Genomic DNA, 24,824 nt, shown 5'->3' with positions numbered 1-24,824 from the left:
CCTTTTCTTGCTTGATTTTCCTTCTCCTCTTGGTGCTCTTCTCCTCTCTGAGACTAACTCCAAAATTGAACCGACAAAAGGCTACCAACTGATGCTCTGATGTCTTTTTATTATTGATGCCTCTAATTTCTTTAGTTTTCCTCTATTTTCCTTCAATTTCCTCCTCACATTCAACCCGTGACATTTCACCTCCCTTTTCTCATAATTTCCTTTATTTTCATAAAAAATAATATTCCAATTAATGTCTCTTTGCCTTTTCAAAGTCTTTTCCATTGCCTTTGCCAATTTCCCCTTAACCATAAACACAACAAGTGATGCCCACTATGATATTTTTCCCAACATTTAGCTTGGAATAAGTCTCCCATGACCTTAGTCTTATTTCGCCTTTATTAACTTTTATTACATGAACTTTTAACCCGGGGTTGTTACACATCTCATGTTGCGATATGTGACCAATAATGTGGTCATGCAAGAAGTATCAAATCAGTTGGACAAGGGATTATCAGGAATCCTTCACAGGAGGAAGAAACCCCCTTGGCCCACCTTCCCATTGAGGATCAGATTATATGATTTGAAGAGCCATAAGGCAACAACAACAAAAATACAAGAGCTGGAATGCTTGCACTTCGCCACTAAATACTTTCATGGATATGATCCCAGGACAGTGTGCGGGAAACACTGTAAAAGGATCAGTCACAATACAGGGTATTCTTCAATATCTATAGTAGAATATGAGAAGGTAAAGAACTGGCACAATGCAAACATGAAGGTGCACCCAAGGACGGAAACCAGTTCAACTCGAGATATGTCAGCTTAAGACTTGCAAGTACAGGAGGAAGAACAGATAACCCCTCAAGCAAGGAAAGTATCTCCTAAGAAGAGAATCAAATATGATTCGGTAGGAAAGAGCAACAGGAAGTGGAAAGTTGATCCTTTGAACATAGGAGCTATTCAAGAATAATAAGAGAGGAGAGAAGTAGAAGAAGAAGAGGAGAAGAGGAAGTAGGATGAGTTGCTAGAAAAGAAACAAGTAGAAGAAGAAGAAGAGAGGAGAAGGATAGAAGAAGAATAACAAAGGTAGTCCCAAGAGGAAGAAGCGGTGCAGAGGATGGAAGAAGAAAAATTGACTCAAGAGCTAGAAGAAGAAAAACTGGAGGAAGAGGATATCATTTAGCCAATAGAGGATGAACTAGATACTCCAAAAGAACATCCTCTCACAGGTGGTCACCTTCCATTTGGGGAGATGGGGATCACACCTCCACCGACAGACAGAGTCATGGATGTATGCAATGTAACGTTAGATCAACTTAAGAAGAGGATCGTGCATCAGAGGCATAGATGCTTTCCAAAGGATCCTCATAATCTAGTCTCAATTGCTACAAAGAAGGTGATTATTGCCAACACTAAAAGGAATCCTAGGGTAGTCATGGTGGAAAACCTTGCTTTTTCCATATCAGAACAAGATCACTTTGAATACATATTGAGTGAGAAAGCTAGATTGAGGAAAGAACTTGTTGCAGTGAAGCAACATGCGCAACATCTTGCAGTGGAAAAACAACGGTTATCATCACAGAGTTCCAACATTGTGGAATGGAAGTCAACCATGCAAGTATAACTAGGGCTGATGGAGGACACCATGGTGCAGATATATGACGAGATGATACTTATACAACAGGTGGTGGCTCCTCCCTTTTGCATTCGAAAGAAAGCACAAGAAGTTGTAAAATTCCTGAAAGTGACAAACAGAGTAGTTGATCAAATTCAGGAGTGGCTTTCCAAGTATCTAGATGCTCCGCAACATTTGGAAAAGAAAGACAGGATTGTCACAGAGATAGATAGCGTTCAACGGAGACTCCACCATCAGAACTACATGTGCGTTGGAGAATACTCGACTAGAACTATTGTTGACTATAATCGATTGCATAATGGTTTCAAGTCTCTGACACAAAGACATGGTATGCCTGCAATAGGATCACTTGAACAAATCAATGGTAAAGAAGTCATCTTCTAGGAGATCAGACAATATATTGTACAAATCAAGTAGGAAACAGAACTTAAAGTCTTGGAGGTTACCAAATACGTTATTCTACAATACGCCATCACACTAGTCAAAGCTCATATGAAGTTGGCATGGATGTGGAATAATGTACAATTAAGTTCTAAGAATGTGCTGACAGAGGCACTAGAGGTGAAGATGTGGTACATGGTGGACTTGCCAGTTCGGGTCAGCACCATCTCAACAGAGTTTAGGGCATGGCACACTTACACTACAAGTGAACTGCATGAGGAAGACCATGATTTATCAATTTGATGAGCATTTGTCACATTAACAGTTTTGTCTTATTAGGCCACCATCTCATATGCAATTTGTCTTATGTAATAATGGTATGTAATGAAGTCCAAGGGAGACATGTGGAATGTGAATAGTCACATATGGAATGTAATGAGTCATGAATAGAATATGAATAGTCATCGAATTCAAAGGTCATGAGGAAGCTCAAAGCTCATTGTTATTTTTTATAAATAGCTCTACATAACTCAAGCTAATGGTTGGGATTCTAGAGGTCTTGGCTTGGCTTCTCTTGTAATATATAAGAGATAGATCATTCTTTTGAGAAGCAAGTTGTGGCTTCGTGTTCCACAATTGGATACAATGTTTCATCTATGTAACAATGTACTTGGGATCTTGCGCTCTTAATCAGAAGCTCAATGAGTCGACACTTCTTCATACATGTATTGTAGATATAGTTCGACTATTTTGGTTGTGTTTATGGTATCTGTTGCTTTAATTACCTGCTAAGTTAATGAACTAATTCATTGCTTAGCTATGACTATAATTGAATGAGTGTTGTTATGTTTTAATGATTGTTGTTTATTATGTGGAAAAATCTATAGGTATCCAACAAGCCTTTTTCTTTCTTCCTGAGTCCCTCTTTAGGATAGTATTATTACTTTTCTAATTGATGGCTCATTTTCCTACCAACCATGGAAGTCTCCCTCGTACAACTCACATTGGGTGTCTCGCAAAGCTCACATTCTTACTACCCCAAAGAGGCGTTGTGTTCTCTTGTGTTTGATTGTAACCAAGGCATGTCTTTAAAACCAGTTCTAATAGTGGTCGGACCATATTACCGGATGGGACTCCTACATCAAACGATGTGAGGTCTAATTGGGACTTCACATCAGGGAGATCCCCTTACAATGTTAGCAGCATCCAACACCATCAACAGGTGCAAAGTGTTTCCATTGCACCTTGAATTGCTCTATCACTTGGTTACAAAGCACGATCTGCCTCTGGTCTAGGATGTATAAGGGTTCGGGTTGGAATCCTCCCTCAGGTTCCACCTGTATCATAGACTAATCGATCACATGATTAGAATCACGCACATACTTTTCCAATAAAGATACACAGAATACATCATGTGCTTTTATGGTGGGTGGTAGGGCTAGTCTATAATCCACTCGTCCAACTCACTCCAAAATCTAAAAGGGTCCACAAAAATTGGGTGCCAACTTGGCACAGGATCCCATTTTCAACGTGTTGCTACTTGGTTTAACTTGTAGATATACATGCTCCACTCCTGTGTGTTCTCTTTTCATCTGAACAGCTCTTTTATCTATCCTATGCTACCTTTAGTTTTTGTTTAATGCTAATGACTTCTTTTTCCATTTCCTATAACGTGTCCGACCTAAGAGTTATCATATCCAATGAGTCATCCCAACTGATTTGTGTATTGCATTTCCTGCCATATCGGGCCTTGAAACGACTCATCTTCAGTGATTCTTGGTATCCATTATTATGTGAAAAATCAGCCAAGGGAAGGTATTCCTCCCCCTTCTTTGGTTAATGCATTACATACATTCTTAGTATGTCCTCCAGTACCTTGTTCACTTTCTCGGTTTTCCCATCCATTTGAAGATCGTATGTTGTACTGAATGCTAATTGAGTCCCAAATCCATAAATCAGTGCCTTCTAAAAGTTGGAGGTGAACTTAGCATCCCGGTCTAATATTATTTTCTTAGGTGCCCCGTGAAGCTTAAATGTGTCTTTCATAAAGATTTTTGTAATATCGAAGGCTTTGTGGGAATAATTAGTGGGTATGAAGTGAGCTACCTTACCCAGCTTATCCACCATCACCATGATAACATCATGTTTTCTAGATGTATTTGGAAATCCTATGATGAAGTCCATGGATATGAATTCCCACTTGCACTCTGGGATTGGAATTGGTTATACGAGCCCAACTAGATGTCTTTTCCCACCTTTACCTACTGACATTCCATACACCTAGCAATATATTCAACAACTTTATTTTTCATTCCCGACCAACAATACATATTTTTTATTGCAGAAATCAATTTCTGATTCCCAGGATGACCTGAGTATGTCCTTTTATGAAACTCATATAAAATGAGTCTTTTCAAGTTGTCTATGCAGGGTATTTACCATTGGTTTTTGAATTTTAAAATCCCATCCTTGGCAAGTGATTAATCTCTACTTAAAGTCCCCTCTAGTTCTCTTTATAAGCAACCTTGCACGTACTAGAAATGTTCATCTTGAACCAATGCTTCCTTAATATTTTCCCTGATACTAGATTCACAAGAACTTATAGCGGCTAAGTGGTTTACTCACATACTCCTACTAAGTGCATCAACCACTTTGTTCTCCTTCCCCTTGAGGTAATTGATCTTGAAGTCAAATTTGTTGATGAGAGGCAACCATATGGCCTGTCTTGCTTTCAATTTGGGTTGACTGAATGAATATTTCAATCCCACATGGTCTGACATTAATACAAACTTCCGCCCGATCAGATAATGTATCCACATTTTTAATGCATGAATAATTGTTGCAAGTTATAGGTCATTGGTGACAATTTCTTTCATTTTCATTTAATTTCCTAGATGCATAGAAAATTACATGTTCCTCTTGCATTAATACCCTGCCTAATCCTTCTTTGCAAGCATCTGTGCATACCAAGAAATCTTTCTCTCAATCAACGATCCTTAAAATGGGTGCATGTGTGTGAAGATATTTGAGTTGTTCAAAGTTGTTTGCGCATTCTGGTGTGAATTGGAATCTTAGCCTTTTTCTTTGTAGAGTTATTATTGGATGTCCAATTTTTGAAAAATCCCTAATGAACCTTCGATAATATCCAACCAACCCCATAAACGATATAACTTCAGTGACATTTTTGGGGGTGGGCCATGCCATGATGACCTTGATTTTTTCAGGGTCCGCAGATACACCTTATTTTGAAATCACATGCCCCAAATATTGGACTTGGGTCTTAAAGAACTCAAATTTAATGAGCTTAACATATAAGTTATGTTCTCTGAGTAGTTGTAGTACTACCTTTAAATGTTCCTCATGTTCCTCTATGGTTTTTTAGTAGACCAAAATATCGTCCAAAAATACCAAAACAAACTTGTCTTGGCATTGGTTGCGCACATTATTCATCATGCACATAAACGTAGTTAGTGCCTTGGTAAGTCCAAAAGGTACCACCACAAACTCGTAGTGCCTGTACCTAGTTATGAACGTTGCCTTATGGATGTCTTCATCCTTGATCTTGACTTGGTGATAGCTTGAACTTAAGTCAATTTTTGAAAACACCAAGGCTCCTCTTAGCTGATCAAATCATTGATCCTCAACACATGGTATGTATTCTTTATTATTGCTTTATTCAGCTGTTGGTAATCAATGCATAATCGCAATGTACCATCCTTTTCCTTCACAAATAGAAACGGTGCTCCCCAGGGTGACACAATGGGCCTAATGTACCATTTATCCAACAACTCCTTGAGTTGCAATTTTAGTTCCATCAATTCAGGGGTGCCCATGCGATAAGGTGTCTTGGAAACTGGCAACGATCCAGGGATTAACTCGATAGAGAAATCAATGTCATTCTTAGGTGGTAACCCTGGTATTTCATCTGGAAATACATCACTATACTGCAATAATATGGGATGATTGCCAAAGTTGGTTTTTTCATCTTCTGCTACCTTGCTTAATTGAATCATGAATAGATTACACCCTTTGTGACTACACTTCTTTGCCTGAATTGCTAAAATTTGTCTCACAAAAATGGGTCTCTTTTTCCCTTGTAATGTTCTTTCCTCGCCTTCATTAGTTAGACATTCCGATGATCTATTATAAAAATCCACCTTAGTCCTGTGGTTTTCCATCCAGTCCATGCCAATCAAAACATCATATGAATCCAATGAAAGAACATTGAGATTTGCTATTGTAGCCATACCATTCATCTCTAGGTGACATAATTCTACCAATTCTATTACTTTCTTTCTAGCTCCTGTGGTTAACTAAACCATCCATGGCTTAGTGTGTTCTTTCTTTTGCAAGTTACATTCTTTTACTAATTTAGGGCTAATATAACAATGGTTAGATCTAAGGTCGATTAAAATTGAAATAGGTTGATTAGTGACCTTACCTTCCATCTCGATAATTGAGGCTTGGTGATCAACTTGTCTATTGTCCAATGTAACGTAAATCAGAGGCACGATTTGAGCTATATCATTTACTGTCACCATTTATTCCATATTGTGTAACATTTTGTCACTCTAATTCTGTTGTTGAGGGTAATCCCCTTGCAGGTGATTCCACCCACATTTCCAACATTTCAGTTTTTGGTAACTCTCTGCTTCATTTCTAGCTGACTTCGAGAGTTGCTCTTTGTTAGCAGGGAGAGTTTGAAGAGATTCACCTTTGGTATAAGTGGTGAATTTCCCCCCTTTTCCCATCTGCTTATGCCTAAATGGTTTTGACCCTTTCCCCTTGAAGTTGTTCTGATCTTTCTTATTCTAATCCATTCAGTTCTCAATCTCGTGTCTAGATTATTCGTAGTAGTAACCAATTTTCCAAATAGTATCTTCCAACATTTTAGGTTCATCAAGTTCAATCTAATCTTTAAATGAATGAGGTAATCCACTAAGGTATCTCTGGATTTTTACTTCTTTCGACCTTAATATGCGGCACATACCTCAATGATTCTAAGAATTTATTTGTATATTCATCTAGAGTGGGTTGACCCAACTTGAATTCATGAAACTCTTTGACCTTGGCATCATAATACCTTGCAAACATATACTTTTCTTGGAAGTGCTTTTCAAATTCATCCCGTGACAATTGTCTTTCTTGAATAACTTTGACGTTGCTTAAGTCTTCCCACCATATATCTGCCTTTCCTTTTAGGCTGAAAATTGCTACTCTAGCCTAATGTTTTTAGAATAGTCATGTACTATGAAGTACTTCTTCATCCCTAATATCTGAAATTTTGCCTCTTCGGCCTTCTTATTATCTCCATCAAAGGTGGGAGGTCTTGCTTTCTTGAATTCCTCCAGTATACAACTTTTATTACTTCTCTCATGTTGGTAATATCTTTGAACTATCACTCTTGAAGATTGATCAGGGTCATGTGATTTTCTCTCTAGGGTGTTCCATGGAGTTTCTCCTCTCACAATGTCCTTGTTATCTTGCCTATGTCTTTTTGAGTTACTACCTTCTACTTTATCAGCTCCAAATCCTTGCCTTTCTATCTCGGTGGGGCTTTGCCTGGACTTGCGTTTGTTTAGGTAGTTGGCATCTGGCTCACATTGTTTTTGCCTTTGTAAGAATGACAGGCTTTGCAATATCATCACAATTACTTCTACTTGTTTTTCTTGAGCCCTAATGGGCCTTTTATTGTCTGCCTTGCAACTTCTTAACTTGACCTTCAGATTTTTTAGGGTGTCCATCTAGTCAGGAGATTTTTCCTCCACCCTCTTCCCCACAAATTCCTCTTCTTGATCATTTGCAGCCCTGTCTGCATTGTAGTGCTCCATGTTGTTGCATATATTCTACTCTTTGGTTGTGTAGGTTGCTCACTTTGTGTTGTTACACGTATTTCTATCAGTAAAATATGACATAATATGTCAACAACTATTTATTCATAATATGAGTGCACTTGCTAAATACACAATTTTTATCTAAGACCCTTTATTGTTCAAGGCCTATTTAGTCCATGAGTTGAACCTGGCTCTGATACCACTTTGTAACACTACCAAATATACTACTCGTATTTTCATGGACCATGGAGAATATTATAATTGTTTTCAAACTTTGCAAAAGCATATATGAGGGTAATCCCCAAAGTCAACTTAAAAAGAGAAAACTATTTTGATGATGTAAACACATCATCAAATTAGGTAACACACCTATAACACACATAATTTTATAGACACGTATAAAGCACATGATTTATGTAATTTTATATAACACATATATATAAATTAATACAATATGTATTGAATTTACATCTATATAATAATTACTCTCATGTGCACTATGGATCATGTCTTAATAACAAGAGTCTTAATAACAAGAAAAAGGTTAGCACGACTCAATTTTTCAAAAGAAATGAAACACACATATATACTACACAACAAATCTAATTATATAAGCCTATATTTTATAACATATAACTTTGTAAAACACATATAAGTATAATTCAACACCAATATGTATAGCTATATATTAAATAATCGAATGTGCACTATGGGCACATTTTATTAACAAAGTAAATGGATCTCATGCTAGCTGTGAACTTGTTTCAACTCATCACACGAATGCACATTGTTTTAATTTGTAAATAGGCCGAAGTTATTCAAAGGTTCGACATCTCTCATCTCTCAAAGCTGGGAAGTGGGTTTGGGTTAATGCCAAACAATATTAAAGCATTTTAAAATGAATACTAGCCCATCTAAAATGCGAGCAGACAAGGAAAACATGGTCTCAAAGAAAAAGTACATGGGCCCTTTGCCATAAGCACTCAAACAAGGCCCCTCTACAAGCATGTGGCAACAAGAAGTCTATTGGAAAAGTCATTCATGATTTTGCCTTATATAGTCCCACATCCACACCTCTCACCTGGTCATCTAATCTTTATGTGAAAGAATTTTTAAATGCAAAATAAAGGTTGGAGGTTTTAGAAGCTAGAGAGCAGAAAATAGATCATAAAATTCATATAATAATAGCTGAGAACAAGGCTTTAGCAGAAAGAAATAAAGTTTTGAAAGAACAAGTGGCATTGCTACAGGAAGCTCTCCTGATAGGGAAGACAAAATGGCAACGCATGAAGGCAGATGTGCAAAACATAAAGAAATCTATAGTGGAAAGTACAGAGGTGGTGAATGTGAAATCATCCCAGGATAAAGGGAAAATGATTGCCCAAATAGACAACCATGAAGAGAAAGGAAGGGAGATTCCACCAAAGTTTCCAAAACTTGGGCTCAAGTTATTTGCAATTCTACTAATAAAGAAGGAGAAACAAATATTCGGGTTGACAACATGCAAGATAGAGAAGGCAAGGAAAGACAAAATAGAGCAGCAAACATAATTATTAAAGGGGTGAAAGACTATGGGAAAAATGAATGTACTCTTGATCTTGCAAGAGACTTCTTGAAAGACAAGTTGCTATGGCAACGAAAAATATGCCAAGCATGGAGGGTGGGTAAGTTTAATTGTGAGAGAGCCATGCCCATAAAATTCATCATGCCTAGCTTGCATGATAAATATATCATTCTAAGCAAGAAGCATCTCTTGAGGGGTTCTCGCTTTTTTAGAATAAGATTTAATTGCAAAACAACAGGAGGAAAGGAGGGAGGAAATGTTAAAGGTTAGGGCAACAAGAGATGAAGGCAACAGAGCATGGATTGATAAAGGTAAAGTTGTGATAGCGCGATTTGGACCTCCTTCCAAAGCAGAGCAACAAGATAGTAATGAAGAAGAGGCAACAAACTCTTCAACAAGAAATTAGGAAGCAAGGTCAGTATGGGTAAGTAGGAACAAAGACTCAAATGTGAGTCTTGCATGTCAAAATAAATAGCAATCAAGTCATACCTAGGTTTCCTTAAGATTATTTTGTTGGAACTGTAGAGGTTACCCATGGAGACGACGAATTGGGTTAGAGCCTATTGCGGAAGATAAAGACATAATTTGCCTCATAGAAACACATGAGCATGAAGGGTGCAAGACACCTCTGCTTGAGGGATACTGGAAGATAGCAATGTGGAACAAGGCAGCAGGGAATGGCAAAGGGCATGGGGGTATCATGGTTTTAGTGAGGGAGAAAGAAGGTCGTATCATTCAGTTAGAAAAAGAAGACTCAAATAAACAATTAATTTGGTTTAAAATTCAGAAAATTGAAACCACATCAGAATTGTAGCATCTTATTTTGCGCCGCAAGTTTCAAAAATATACAAAGGTAGAGGGTTTGACAACAAAGATCCCTTTGCAGCCTTAAAAATAGATATTGCAACATATTCTCAACTAGGTGAAGTCCTTATAGCGGGTGATTTCAATGCTAGGACTGCGAGTGAGCAAGCTAGCATTCTTTGTTGTAAAGAAGACTGCGACCCTATTTGGCTTACATAAGAGAGTAATCATCAGTGGGAAATAATTTCAGAGGACAAGGGCTGCAATCTCTTCGGTGAACAATTGCTTACTCTATCTGAGGCCTTTTATTTAGTCATTTGTAATGGCTTGAATAGATGGGCAAAGTCCAGTAATTTCACTTGCAATACTTACAATGGAGAAAGTGTAGAAGATTATGTAATTTTCTCCCATGGTTTGTGTAAGAAAATGGAGGAATTTTTTATTGGAGATTAGCTTTGGGACTTAAAATCAGATTAGAATCCAATTTATTTAAGTTTCTCTTGGACTAGAAATAAGCAATTAGAGTAAAAAATTCAGCATGTCCAACAAAATCTCCCAAAGGACAGAATTCTTTTGACTCCAGAAAATTGTAATACCTTCAAAATGTCGCTAGAGAGGCTCTTCAAGAAGGATAAAATCACAATTCACGGCCTTTGTAGTCATGAATTAACACATTTAATTCAATGTGCACTTGCAGAGTGAAAAAGAGCAAAAAATAAGAAGTCTAGAACAAATTTCTTTCCAGTTAATGCTTGGCTTGACGAGGAATGCAAAAAGGCAAGGAGAATGTGGAAAGAGTCAAACAAGGATAAGATAAATCTCAAAGCTTACAAGCAATTATTAAGCAAGAAAAAGGCCAATTTCACGGTTTCAAGGAAGGAAGAACTAATCTTCCTTGGGGAAAATAATCCCAAATTATTTTGGAAGGAGCTCCAACGGAGAAAGATACAAACTAGAAATAGTATTACATCTTCTAAATGGTTTGACTATGCAAGACAACTCTATGAACATGATCCCGAGGTTGACCCTCCCCCCTTGGTTAACACCGATATTGAAATCTTCACAGTGCAAGAGGTAGAGATGGGTATCAAGAAGTTGGGTGTTGGAAAAGCAAAAGACTTAGCTGAACTCCAAGCAGAATATCTAAAGCGGGGCTAAAAAATTCTTGCACCTCACATTACAAAAATTTTCAACAACATCATACAACAGGGGCTCCCCATAGATTAGGCAACTAGTTTGGCAATACCTCTTTTCAAGAGCGGCGATGTTAATAATCCCTCCAATTATAGGACCATAATGATAACCCCTTTGTTTGCAAACCTATTTGGAAGCATGCTAGAAAATAAAATTAGCAAGTGGGCAAAAGAAAGAGATAAGCATGTTAAAGGGCAAGCAGGTTTTAGACATAATCATTCCATAGTTGATCATTGTATAACTTTAAGGCACATCATTGAAAATGTTTGGGAGAAAAAGGAAGAAGTCTTTTTTTGCTTTGTTGATTTCAGAAAAGCGTTTGACACAATTCCTACGGATAAGCTTTGACACAGAATGGAGGAACTTGGGGTTCCTAAACATTCGAGAGCAATTGTGCATAGGTTGTATGAAGAAGTGAAAGTCAAAATTAGAACTTCAACAGGTATTCTGAAAGTTTTAGAAGCGATATCGAGGTCAAGCAAGGTTTCCCATTATCTACTACCCCTTTTGGTTTATATATCGACAAGCTTGAGGAGTGGTTAAATTCGCAAGGGGGTGATGGTAACTATTTGGGCAAGTTTGTTATAAGGCTTCTTTTACATGAAGATGACCTTATTCTAATTGCTAAATTAGCTCTTGGTTTGCAAGAGCACTTACAATCCCTTGAGCATTTTTGTAGATGTGTGGGGATGCAAGTCAATATCAACAAAACGAAAGTATTGGTTTTCTCTAAAAAAAGAAAACATAACCAGCATAAGTTCCATTTTGAAGGCAACATTCTGGAAGAAGTTGCGGATTACAAATACCTCGGAATTGACTTTAACAAAAATCTAAGTTGGGATGGTTATGGAAATAAAAGAACTTTTGGGGGTTGGAAAGCATTTTATGCTTTTCAAAATAGATGTAGAGAGGCAGAGTTATGGGACTTGAAAAGCACTCAAACTCTTTTTGGGCTTCTAGTGATTTTGGTGATTCTCTATGGTTGTGAACTAGGGGCCAGCAGTACATCCAACATGCAGTGGAAACAAATTGAGAAAATTCAGAAGCGTTTGATTACAAACAAATTCAATATTAAAAGTGCATTTCCTTATGTTATCTTGTTAAGTGAAACATGGGCTGCTCCTATTGAAGCAATTGCTATGGTGTGAGTCACAAGGTATTTAAAAAAAATAGCAAATGGAAGAACATAGATGGCTTAAGGTTGTCTTTAATGACATATTGTGCAACAACAAAAAAGACTTGGATGCAGTAAAATACAAATGGTTTAGTAAATGGGATATTTGCCTGAACACGTGTCCCATAAACATCAAAGAGATAAAAGCTTTTGTTATGGATAAGTTCCACAAACATACTTGGGATAAGGAGCTAGGAAGAAAGAAAAAATACTATATTGAAGTGTTTAATGCCACTCATAGTCATCAACCAAAAGCATACATAGAGGCCAATATCTCTTGGAGAGCCAAAATTCTTATTGCTCAGTTAAGTACTAATTCTCATCAACTCCGTTGTGAAACAGGGCGCTAGAAAAGGCCAAAAGAAGTGTGGGAGGAAAGAGTATGCATTTTTTGTTCTTATGGAAAAGTGGAAATAGAAAAACATTTCATTTTAGAATGTGAGGCCTTCAAATACAACAGGGAAAGTTTTGTAGATATGCTAGCATCTAGCCCTTGGGATAATCTATTTAGCGAGGGGTTTGTCAAGAATTTGGGGGCATTTATTGTGAGGCTTCACAGAAAAAGGGCCAAATACATCAAGCGAATGAAGAAGCAATCTGTCCCATAGACTATACCTTAATTTTTTTTTCTTTCTTTCCCTAAATTGAAAACGACACGTGGTTGTCGATTTCTGGTAAGTGATCTGAGAAGCAACACATTCTATCGAGAATGAAGTCAATTTTAAAACCCAAGGAAGGATATGAAATGTTCTTCCCTATTGCCAATCCGCACGTAGTGTGCGCTTTTATTTATTTTTGTATAAACTAAATCTTTGTCCTTATTATGTATTTCTATTTTTAGAGCCCGCGTAATTAAATTTTATGATCTTATTTACTCCAAAATGATCTCGAGCACTAATAAAACTTTAATAATGTCTCTAGCAGGGAATTATTAACAAAGGCATGAACCGAGTACTTTTCAGACCTCTAATAAAATTCAGAAAATGACACGGAGGAAAAATTTTGTGCGCATGCAGGTCAAATGTTTTCAATATTGAAAACTTGTTAGGTTTTATCCTCTTTCCATTAGCAAATAAAATATTTGTTAACCAAATATTAACAGTTTGGGAAACTTATGCTAATTAGTAACACAGGTCAATGAAAGCAATTTCATAAAAGACAGTAATTTTCAGGAACACGTAAACGATTAACATACATTTTATGCCATGCATTTTGTCACTTGAATTACAAATTCTAGAATTAGCGTCGAGTGAATTTAACTCATCTGGGCTGGTGGATTTTTTGCTCGTATCTTGGAGAATAGACGTCACTTAACCACCCAACCGTAGGCAATCACGAATTTCCTCGTTGACTTGCCACCCCGTGCCGTTTTCAGGCTTGAGCATCTGACTCCATTATGCAGAGTTACTGATTGATAGGAGAAACAAAAGCAATTTACAGGTGGTTTGTCAACTAGAATAAGCACGATATTCACGTGGTTTATCAATTTTGGTAAGCAACTACAGGTGGTTTTTTAACTGGAAGCAAGCACCTACAGGTGGTTTTTAGCTCCCAGTAAGCACCTGGTTCGTGGGTTCTGTCTCCTTCAATGCACATTTATCACCTCCAAGGTGGATAATTCAATAAAAACCCACTAAAAACCAATGACTGGGTCGAAAAAGTTGTCTGCAACCCCACACACCACCCTTTTCCTTAGATTCTCCTTCTTAAAGGAAATCTTCTCAGGGTTGCCTCCTCATGCAGTTACTGTTTCAGAGAAGGCATTCCCTTTTGGCTGTGGTAGTTAAGTAAAATTTAAATTTTGTTATTTAAGCACTGGTAAGGCAGTGATTGTATGGTGGTGACTCAGGCCTGAACTTCTATTCCCCTCGTTTCATTCTCCATAGCATGATTGTTTTGTTTTAATAACTCATACTCACTTTGTATATATTTACAATAACACCCTTATATAATTATAACAGTGATGGTAACAAATACTATTTATAATTATATTTATTTTATGATATTGTTATATAATTATATTTATTTTGTAATTCAATTAGTAATTATCAATTTTAAACTATGGTTGATTGTGATTTATTTTAATTGTAACTAATTAAACATTATTGATTGGTGGTTTAAACAGACATATGACTAATGATTTTCTTATGTTTATGATTAAGTTTAGTTAGTTATTTCCTCAAATGTCAAAAGTACGATTCATGTTACTCAAGTATGCATTCCCTTGTCACCAAGATCGAGAGACAAGACACTTCCGTTATTAATCAGCAATTACAATGAGTGGCTCAGTCATGCAAAATGTTTAGAGAGGTCTCATAGACATAGGGGTGTTAGAAGATGTATTCCTTGTGTCTTCTTAGGGATCTCCTAAGTTCCATAACATCTATGTTTTCCATTAGTAAAATCAAGAAATTGAGGATGTTGAGGCTAAAGATGAAGTCTGTAACTAGCATAATTAGGAAGGACTCAACAAGCATCCTATACGTCTAGCAAATATTAGAAACCAGGCAGTGTCCCTTAGCCAAAATTTCCACACAAGATGTTATGTACCTAGGGGGGATAATATGGGGTACCAAGGGGGGTACCCAAGGTAATAATGTAATAATGGGATGGGCCATAGTAATAAATAAGGTGGTTAACCCATGTCATGTAAGGGACCACAAGTAGTTAATAATAATGTAATGGGCCCATGGTATTAGTTGATGGTATAAGGAAACCATGGTAATGGTACATGGTATTGTATGTATGAGGCCTATATAAAGGCTAGAGACTCCACATATGAAGATGAAGAGGAAGAGAAGTATTCTTGTATGAACAGGCATATGGCTTGTGGAGTGTTCTCCTTCCTTAAGGAGTGAATGTATGGTGTTACCCTACCATAAGGGTTTTGATAATAAAGAGAAGCATTTCTATCTATTTCTATCTTGTTATTTCTTGGGTTTAGTCTATTATCATAATATTATTGGATCAGATCTACAACAAGTGGTATCAGAGCTACAACAAGTGGTATCAGAGCTACAACAAGTGGTATCAAAGCTCTTTCTTGGGCACAAAAGTGGAGATTTTTTTTTATTTTTGCAGGGTTTCGGGGGCGGCGACTTTGCAGGTCAGATCTGTACGTTTTGGTGCAAGATCTGCAGAAACTAATTGCAGATCTGTATTCCTTGTGAAAAAACACCCGATTTCAAAAAAAAAATCGGTCGAATCGGAGTCCGGATGAAGGAGATATCGCTGATCTAAAAATCAGTGGGGTTGCAGACAATTTTCAGGGCAGCGATTTTGCGGCGCAGATCTAGAAGTCCTGGTGCCAGATCTGCAAGATCTAATTGTAGATCTGGAATATTTGGGAAAAAACACATAATTTCAAAAAAAAAATTAGTCGAATCAGAGTCCGGATGAGGGAGATATCGCTGATTTAAAATCAGCTCTTTTTGCAGAAATTTTGGATGACGGCGGGAGAGTAGCAGCGCAGATCTGGAATTTCAAGTGCCTGGATCAAGATTTCTATCACATGGGCAGATTCAGAATGGTTGTTCCATTTCCAAAAATAGGTTATAATAGAGATTCTGAGAAATATTGACAGATTTGTGGCCATTTCAAATTTTCGCCAAGTTTTTTCAAAACCCTCTTCATGGCTTCTGGCAAGGCTCGATTTTTTACAGGAAATGATGATGGTCCTACAATTGAAGAATACATAAAACAAGAAAAGTCAGCATCGGAAAAAAATTGGAGGAATGTATTTTGTTTGGGTTTCGCAGATGAGGCTTACAAATGGTATCTCTCACTTGATAACAAACAGTGGACCAAACTCTCAGATGCAGAATTTGAAAAAGTCTTTTTAGACAAATGGTCTCGAGCTAGAAAAAATGAGAATGAGACACATAAAGGGTTAATTCCTACTGGTATATCCTTGTTGCATATTCATGGATTGATTCAGAAAGAGAAGATCATTGTTTCTATCAATCCTAGTTGTAAATATAATTTTATCAGTGTTAATTTGGCAAAAAAATTGCAAGTCCCAGCAAAACAAATGGAACATACACAGGTTGATGATAAGGATGTTCAAGTGTACAAGGATTTGAAGATTTCTATGGATAAATATGTGTTGCATGGTGATTTTTATGCTTCAGAGATGGATAACATGGATGTTGTTTTGGGATACCCTTGGATGGAATCCATGGGTACTATCAATATTAATGTGCAGAAGAAATTCCTGAAGCTCTGGTATAAAAAGAAGAAAATTACATTACAGGATATTTCCATCCATAAACAGGTAGAGCACATGGAGGCTGAAGCAGAAGATGTTCAAGGGACTGACATATCAGATGATGAGCCCTTGATGATCGACAATCAAACACAAACAGAGGCTGCAGAAGAAAAGGTTACAGGTGATGATACATCAGAGGAGGGCTCAGTGGTTGAAGTCATATTGAAAAAGAAGACACCACAACAGGCACCACAACAGGGTGAAGTCAAGCAAAAGCCATCGTGGGTTAAAACTTCAACATATCATCACCCACATCACCCCGCAAGACAACCATCATGGAAACCAAGTAGTCACATGATGGATATAAAGGAGAGAAGATCCACCCACAACACATCAACACAGAAGAGCTGCCACGGTCAAATTCCATCTCAAGCGAGCGAGGCACCAGCGAGATCGAAGGTTCACCTTTCTCTTGGATGGCTAGATGCACGTGCATGGTATCAGTGGACTACTCTTTTGAGTAGATCTTATTATTTATGTTCTTCCCATGTTTCGGGGACGAAACATGTTTAAGGGGGGTGGAATGTTATGTACCTAGGGGGGATAATATGGGGTACCAAGGGGGGTACCCAAGGTAATAATGTAATAATGGGATGGGCCATAGTAATAAATAAGGTGGTTAACCCATGTCATGTAAGGGACCACAAGTAGTTAATAATAATGTAATGGGCCCATGGTATTAGTTGATGGTATAAGGAAACCATGGTAATGGTACATGGTATTGTATGTATGAGGCCTATATAAAGGCTAGAGACTCCACATATGAAGATGAAGAGGAAGAGAAGTATTCTTGTATGAACAGGCATATGGCTTGTGGAGTGTTCTCCTTCCTTAAGGAGTGAATGTATGGTGTTACCCTACCATAAGGGTTTTGATAATAAAGAGAAGCATTTCTATCTATTTCTATCTTGTTATTCTTGGGTTATTTCTATTATCATATATCTCTTGGGTTAGATCTACAACACAAGATACCCATCAAAAGGAAATCTACGTGAGTGTATACAAATAGAAATCCATATATAAAGAGCTAAAGATAGAAACCCAAATCAACCACACCAGAACTCGAGTATGAAGTCCAAATCATAGAAGCAGTCTGACTACCTTAATTGTATTTCTTTGACTGGATCACAATGTTGGAGTACAATAATTGGATTCCCATACAATCATCCTAAATACATAGAAGTTACTTATCATGAGGTCCAATGCCTTAAAGTCCAGATTGCAAATGCACCCAATTCCATGCCCCAAACATTCCATTATTTCACATTGGTGATGGGGGAACATACAAATGCATTAAATAAGTAAAGTTGTAATTATAGCGCACTTATTGGATAGATTGAATATTGTTATGAAACCAGCTCACAAAATATAAGAAGAGACAGATCAACGACTTCAAAATAAGCCTCTTCGAGGGGGAAACCTCCTTTACATTACACAAACGAACAATTTTCGGATAATACAAATGACAAGACCTCCTTTATACATATAAGAGTCTAAGGGGTCACAATATAATAAGAGTTGACATAACAATAATAATGTAAGGGCACAACAATAACAATAGAGCTTCTATGGGGCACAATAATAACAATATGGGGACTACATAGGCACAACAATACAATAAGGGGGTTGCACTAATAACAATAAGGGACTACACTAGTAGTATAGGGACCTAACAAAGATCTTCCTTAGTAATCTCATCCTAATGCAATAATGTTGATGTGTTTGATGTTGAATAAAATAGGGAATTAATGTTGACTAAAATGTCTTAAGCATTCAAAAATCTTGGGGGATGTTGCGATGAGACCTCTCCCCATTTTTTTTATCAAACTCTCTTAGGCTTAATTCAATGGATTTATTGGCCCATATATCAACTTCCAAGTTCAAATCTTGCTTCACATGATATATTGAGTTTTTTGAGAAAAATACTTTCCCCCCTTTTAGCTCAATCAATGATAACTACGAGCTTGCTATCCAACAAAGTTGTTTTCACTAATAGAGCTTTAATGGCCACTAGAGAACCAATGGTGACAATCAAGGCTTTGACCATGGCTTCCTTAACTAGAATCAAGCCAAAAGGGAGTGCAAGTGCTTCTACTTGGTTATTCGAAGCTTGTCCAAGCCCCCCAAGTGTAGGTTACTACCATTCTTCCTTCAGGATTGAAGAGGATCCACCCCACACTTGTGACCCCTTGCCATATATGTTAACTGCTCATCTTGATGGGTTCCTTTAGCCAATGCATATCATGAGCTAGAAAACATTGCTTAAGATTTTTCTATGGATTAATTTTGAGAGAAGGAAAGGATTCCTCAAAGTTATTTGGAAATTGTATTGTACACTAAGAGAATGAAAGCCATGTGTATTAGAAAGACTCATTGTTATCAATTGGATTTAGCTTGGTTGGTTGGGGGTAATGTTGTTATCGTCCCCACTTGGGTTCAATTCCCGCATGTGACATGTTGAGCTCATAATGAGTATATCCTTGTAATGGCTTTGAGCCTTGTTGTCTAAAAGCCCCTTGAGGACCAAAACACGTATGGAATATAAAGATAAATCTTCAAAGAAAAAAATATAATCATTCTTACACTCAGTTCTTGTATGTTTTGTTGTTCATTCATTATCTTAGTGACAATGAAGCTTGTAAGTACTCCAATGGAATTGTATCCACCAAGGTGCTCCCTAATGAAAAAGGGAACAATTGAGATTGAACCTATAATCACTTGCTCTTATCTTAACTAAGTTAAAAACAAAGGTAAGCTCATGGATTAAAGCATATGGAAATTTTGGGATGTTGTAAAATTCATTCTCGAGATAGAAAGGCCATAACTTTATGTTCATCTTGTCTTATAATGAGCAATCTTTATGTTGGTCACATGTTATATTCTATGATGAGAAGCCTCTGATTGATTCATCCTAGTTTTGGCATTATAATTTTTTGAAAAGGGCATTAAGATGAACTTGGATATCTTTGATTCTAGTATTAGGAATTATAAGTCTTGCCAAGATCACACTAAGATATTCAAGATGAATAATCCAAATTAGGTGGTCTTACATCTTACTAAATTTTTAGTTCCATACTCCTTCATGTTCAAATTGGGTGTTTGACATCCAATCAATTTATATAAGAATTAGATTTGATTTTTTTCTCAAGCCTCCAAGTTGGTTGACAACTATAATTGGTTATTTGACAAACCCAAACACAAGAAGTTATGGCGACATAGATTGAACCAAAAAGCATGACTTTTCAAACTCCAAAATCCGTGCAAATCTTTGGTTGAGTCAAACAAGTTTTTTTTGCCTAGTTTCTTAATATAGGAGGCCTAGTTGTATACCACCATAGGTCTATTGCCGATTTCTCAAGGAAAGTAGTTGTAGGAGAATGATAGTTGGGAAGTAAATGTTTTCGAGATAGAATCATACAACAAGGGTTAAGGAGGGCTACCTAACAATGTCAAGGAAATCCATTCAACTCGAATTTGATTTCAATTACAACATGATCTTTTCCTTACAATATATTGCATTGATGTTATAGGCCTTTACAACCCTTTAATTTTGAACAAGGTATACTTTTGTGGACTTTGAAGTAGAATTATAACACGTTCATGTGATCTAGGGCATTTTTTGTATTTGTAATGGACACGAATGCCGATTTTCTTGTTTGACCAATAACTATCCTAATAAAAGATTTTATTTTGTAGAAAGTGTCCTAAATGTATGTGATGTTTTTGCCAAGAGGTGCTCTATAGCTTAGTATGGGGTAAATGTCATCACATTAGTGTTAGATATTGTTACATTAAAAGACAACAAAAAAATCAAACAAGCTCAATTAAAAAGCACAATAATAGAAGTATTAAGTAATCTCATGTACACATATATTAATTTTGGCAAAGCATGATCTCAAGGAAGATTTCTCCATATTTGATGATGCATAAGACCTTTCAGAGAGAGTTAGCTCATGAAATGGAAATCTATTGAGTGGGGAGGAATAAAATACATCGTTAGAATACTCCAACACTTTCAAGTATGTATCTTACATGTACAATAAACTACACACGTAAACTCTCTTTCGATTTCTTTCCAGGTTACGAATTGTTGTCTTCTCTGCAACTAGGAAAGTGGTTGAATAACCATGTCCCTCCAAGTACTTATCTTACATCTACAATACATACACTAATCCTTTTAGTGTTTCTTTCAAGTGTATGCATTGTGGGGCATGGGATATTCAGAGTTTAAGAAAATAATGATGCTAGAATATAGATGGATATCGTTCCTAGGGTAGCCTTTCTACCATGACAGTGAGTCACACAAAAGAGAACATTGAAAATGATGAATTCTTACTATTACTAAGAAAGTATGTCTTCAATATTTTATTTGCCCTAATCGTGGGATTTGAGGTTACGAGGATAAAAAATGAAAAGTTAAAATATCTTTTACTCCTATGGACATTCCATTTACTACAACTAAAGTGGCAAATTAAATTTCAAGAATAAAGTAGTATGATACCATAACTTATTTATTACATAGTTATAAATTAAGAAAAATAAAAGAAAACAAATATGAATTATTCAACATTGAAAGAACATTATAACAGCCCCAAGGGACAACACAATTGGTCAAGTTCCCATTGCTAAGTACTTCACCAATCGGAAGGTCACGGGATCAAATCTCTTCGAAGCCCTTGGGGTTAGGCCTTGCTAGTTTGGCCAGCTGGTAGATCTCTTTAGGTTGATCTAACTGGATTTTTCCGTGGATGTAGCGACCACTTAGTGTTCGTGAACCACATTAAAAAAAGAAATAACATTATAACAACTTGAGGTTTAACATAAAATATTCTAGATCCATCTTAACCTTCGATGTATCATGTGCTAAGAGGGTTCAAATCTCTCTAGGTGCAAAACTTCCCTCATGTTTTGTACTGAAAAAAAGATTTGCACCTCAAGATATTTAATCCCTCTTGGAGCTTCATAGATTAGGATTAAGATGAATCCAGATTGGTTATATTGTCAATTAATAAAAAAAAAAATTCTCAAAAAATATCCTTTTATGTCTACCATTAATGATCATTGTGTCGAGAGATGCTCTCCAACCCAGTGTGATAGCAATGTTGTAATCTTTAACATTTTGACTTAGTAAAAAAAATAAAAAATTATCTAGCCCATTATGGTAGAGATGTTATAATGTCATGTTTAACATTTTCGGATTCTAATCCATGGTATTTTTAACTCATGATTTTTTCCCATAAAGACTAATAATTAAACCAATCTAGATCCATCTTAATTCATGATCTACAAAGTGCTAAGAGGGATCAAATCTCTTTTCACTCTAAAAGAGGTTTGCACCTCAAAAGAAACATTTGATCCCTCTCAACACTTGATCGATTTAGAATTAAGATAAATAATAAACTTACAATTCTTTATTTATATACTTTGATCAATGACAAAAGTTTTAAACATAAACAAGGGGTTAGGAAAACAATACTTATACTGCCTCTTTTATTTAACATAATTTCCCAAGATATAATTTATAACATTTTTTTTCAAGGTTTTGAGCTATATTAAATTCAATAAAACGATAAAATTTAAATTTCCAATAAAATGAGTGAAAAAAATTAGACCTTGAATGGAGAAAGTGCCCTCCCAAAATTATAACGAGTTAGATACACTTATACAACACCATAAACAATAAGCAGGATTTTGTAAAGCTTTATTAGATAATTACGTTTTACGCAATTTTTTTGAATGTCTATCGTTAAAAGTATTAGAGTAAGTTCGATGCCCCCAACCAGGGTGTTTAGAAGACGGTATAATTTTCGAGATCATTCTTCAACCGTGGCCCGTGGCCCCTGTTTGATGATGTATGGACAGCACACAGGTGGGAGAGAACACTATTCTTGGTTGATATCTGGATTTGTTTTCAGTAATATGCTGAGACTGTGAGAATGCTTTGCCTCTTCTAGCTCTTGGGTTAAAATTAGTCCAATTGCATATGCCCCTAGAGGATTGCGAGTTACAGTAGTACAATTTGCACAACTAAAAGTCTATTTTTTGTCTCTGGGTTGGTAGATTTGAATATGAAAATAAGGGACTGAAATCGATAAATCGATAGAGAATTCAAATCGAGTTTTCCCACTTTGGCAGTATGGCCGAGTCGAAATCAGCAGGAGCATCGGCAGCACATGCACCACCTGAACAACGATTTATATGTCGAGTGTATGTTTCTCCTTGTATTTCAGTTTCGAACTTTGTATGCTGTTTTCAGAGCAACCATTAAAGAAACGATATTTATTAGCAGCATATTACTTGGATTTTCCTTGGCATGATTTCAAACAATACCAAGTGGGGAAACGATACCGGTTAGTAGTTACCATCATGCTTTTTGCTTGCTTGGGATATGTAAATAATCAGCTGTTGAGGTACATTTCAGGGTTAAAGTAAGCATCGCCAGTTATTCTTTTCTATCGATGGTTACTGATAGTATTTTATCTTTTATTTTTAAACCTGGGTCATCTACTGAATATTTGTAAAGGATGACTTCTTGTTGTGAAGCCTATATTTGTAAAGGATGACTTCTTGTTGCGAAGCCTGACGTGTTAAGAAGTGAAGAGAATTGTTAAGAGAATTGGACCCGAGTCCTCTTAATAGCAAAGTCACTTTAATAACAATGACTCGACCAATTAGGGCTCTTTGGGTTCTTATTATTTCTATTTTTTTTGATGAATTATATGCTTGAGTTGGACCCGGGACCCGTGACCTCTTAATAGCAAAGTCACTCTAATAACAATGACTCGACCAATTAGGGCTTTTCGAGTTCTTATTATTGCTATTTTTTATGAATTGTATGCTTGAATTGGCTGCCTCTTCTGATGAGTTGTAGGTCAGATTCATTGGTGTTTGTCAGAGGGATTATGTTAGAGAATCATACATTTGCTTGCAAGAAGATCAATATGGTTGTATTTCCCTCATTGACAAACATGATATTCAAGTACATGCTGATTGGAAGGGTCTCAATTTTAGCAATCCAAGTTGTTCTACTTTGTCACTGAACTGTTTTGTTGCTGTCAAATATGATAGTTACTTGGTGATTCTGTTTCTGTGCAGATGTGAAAAGCAATTTTCCCAATACACTTGCCCTCGCTGTAATGTGCGCTATTGTTCACTTCCATGCTACAAGGTATCCTTCTATACGTCTTTTCGTAAATTTAGAACAATTGGTGGAATGAAAATGGCTAATTAACTTGTTTTACTATGGAGATTGATTGTTCTTGAGAAAATTCGCATTAGTAAGTGATAGTCAAGGTAATGGGAATTTCTATCCTTTTATACTTCTGCCTTCTTTACCAGAGGCTATAGGTGTACTCAGGGATCTTACTTTGGGTGGTTGTCGAGGGATTAGAAGTTTAGCAAAAATCATTACTTTTAGAGAGAAAACATTCCTGTGACGGTGTAAGTAGAAATTTTAGGTCTTGACATTGACATTGGAATGAAGCAATTCTAAATACTGGTATCCAATCATAATTTGGTGTTTATCTGTTACGTTGGTAGGGTATCTGATTGGGCCCATAAATAGAAAAACTGTGTTGTGGTGCTTCATGCTGTCTTGCTCATATGTTAACATCTCGTGTTGCTGACATTGGCAACAACTTATTGTACAAGCATTAGGTTTTATGCATCTTATACTTCAAATGTTTGCAAAACGCTACCATGCTTTTGTATGACTCAACAATTTGTGATTGGGCAATGAATGACTATTTAGGTGTTTCAGTGCAGCAGAGTTTTGGTGTTGGGCTAATACTAAATAGATCATAAACTTGTTATCAAATTTTCATTATCCTTTTGATACCTCATATTTTGAATTAGGCTTTCTGAGAGAACTGATAGCACAATTTTGACAGGGACACTGATTTAGAGGATTAAGCACATTGCTGTGAGTAAGAATATGTCCAAATGGTAAACTCAAGCACAAAGTATCACAGAATAGATAT

The 24,824-nt window shown here is 36.5% G+C and overlaps 1 protein-coding gene across 1 annotated transcript in view; it reads left to right on the top strand.

Annotated features, from left to right (window-relative positions):
* The first annotated feature begins 22,539 nt into the window (after nt 1-22,539).
* The window catches only part of LOC149262033 (uncharacterized), a 296,604-nt gene continuing 294,319 nt past the window's right edge, over nt 22,540-24,824 (top strand). Inside the window, exons 1-3 of the mRNA XM_089374064.1 lie at nt 22,540-22,775; nt 22,981-23,052; nt 23,941-24,013. Of these exons, the coding sequence (XP_089230190.1) occupies nt 22,582-22,775; nt 22,981-23,052; nt 23,941-24,013 (339 nt within the window). The 5' untranslated portion in view covers nt 22,540-22,581. The remainder of the gene's footprint in view (nt 22,776-22,980; nt 23,053-23,940; nt 24,014-24,824) is intronic.

The sequence above is a fragment of the Pinus tabuliformis genome, chromosome 6 (assembly GCF_031772625.1).
Source record: "Pinus tabuliformis cultivar Carrire ecotype Pingquan chromosome 6, CPIR1, whole genome shotgun sequence".
NCBI classification, from domain to species: domain Eukaryota; kingdom Viridiplantae; phylum Streptophyta; class Pinopsida; order Pinales; family Pinaceae; genus Pinus; species Pinus tabuliformis.
This window is presented reverse-complemented; position numbering and strand designations above follow the sequence as displayed.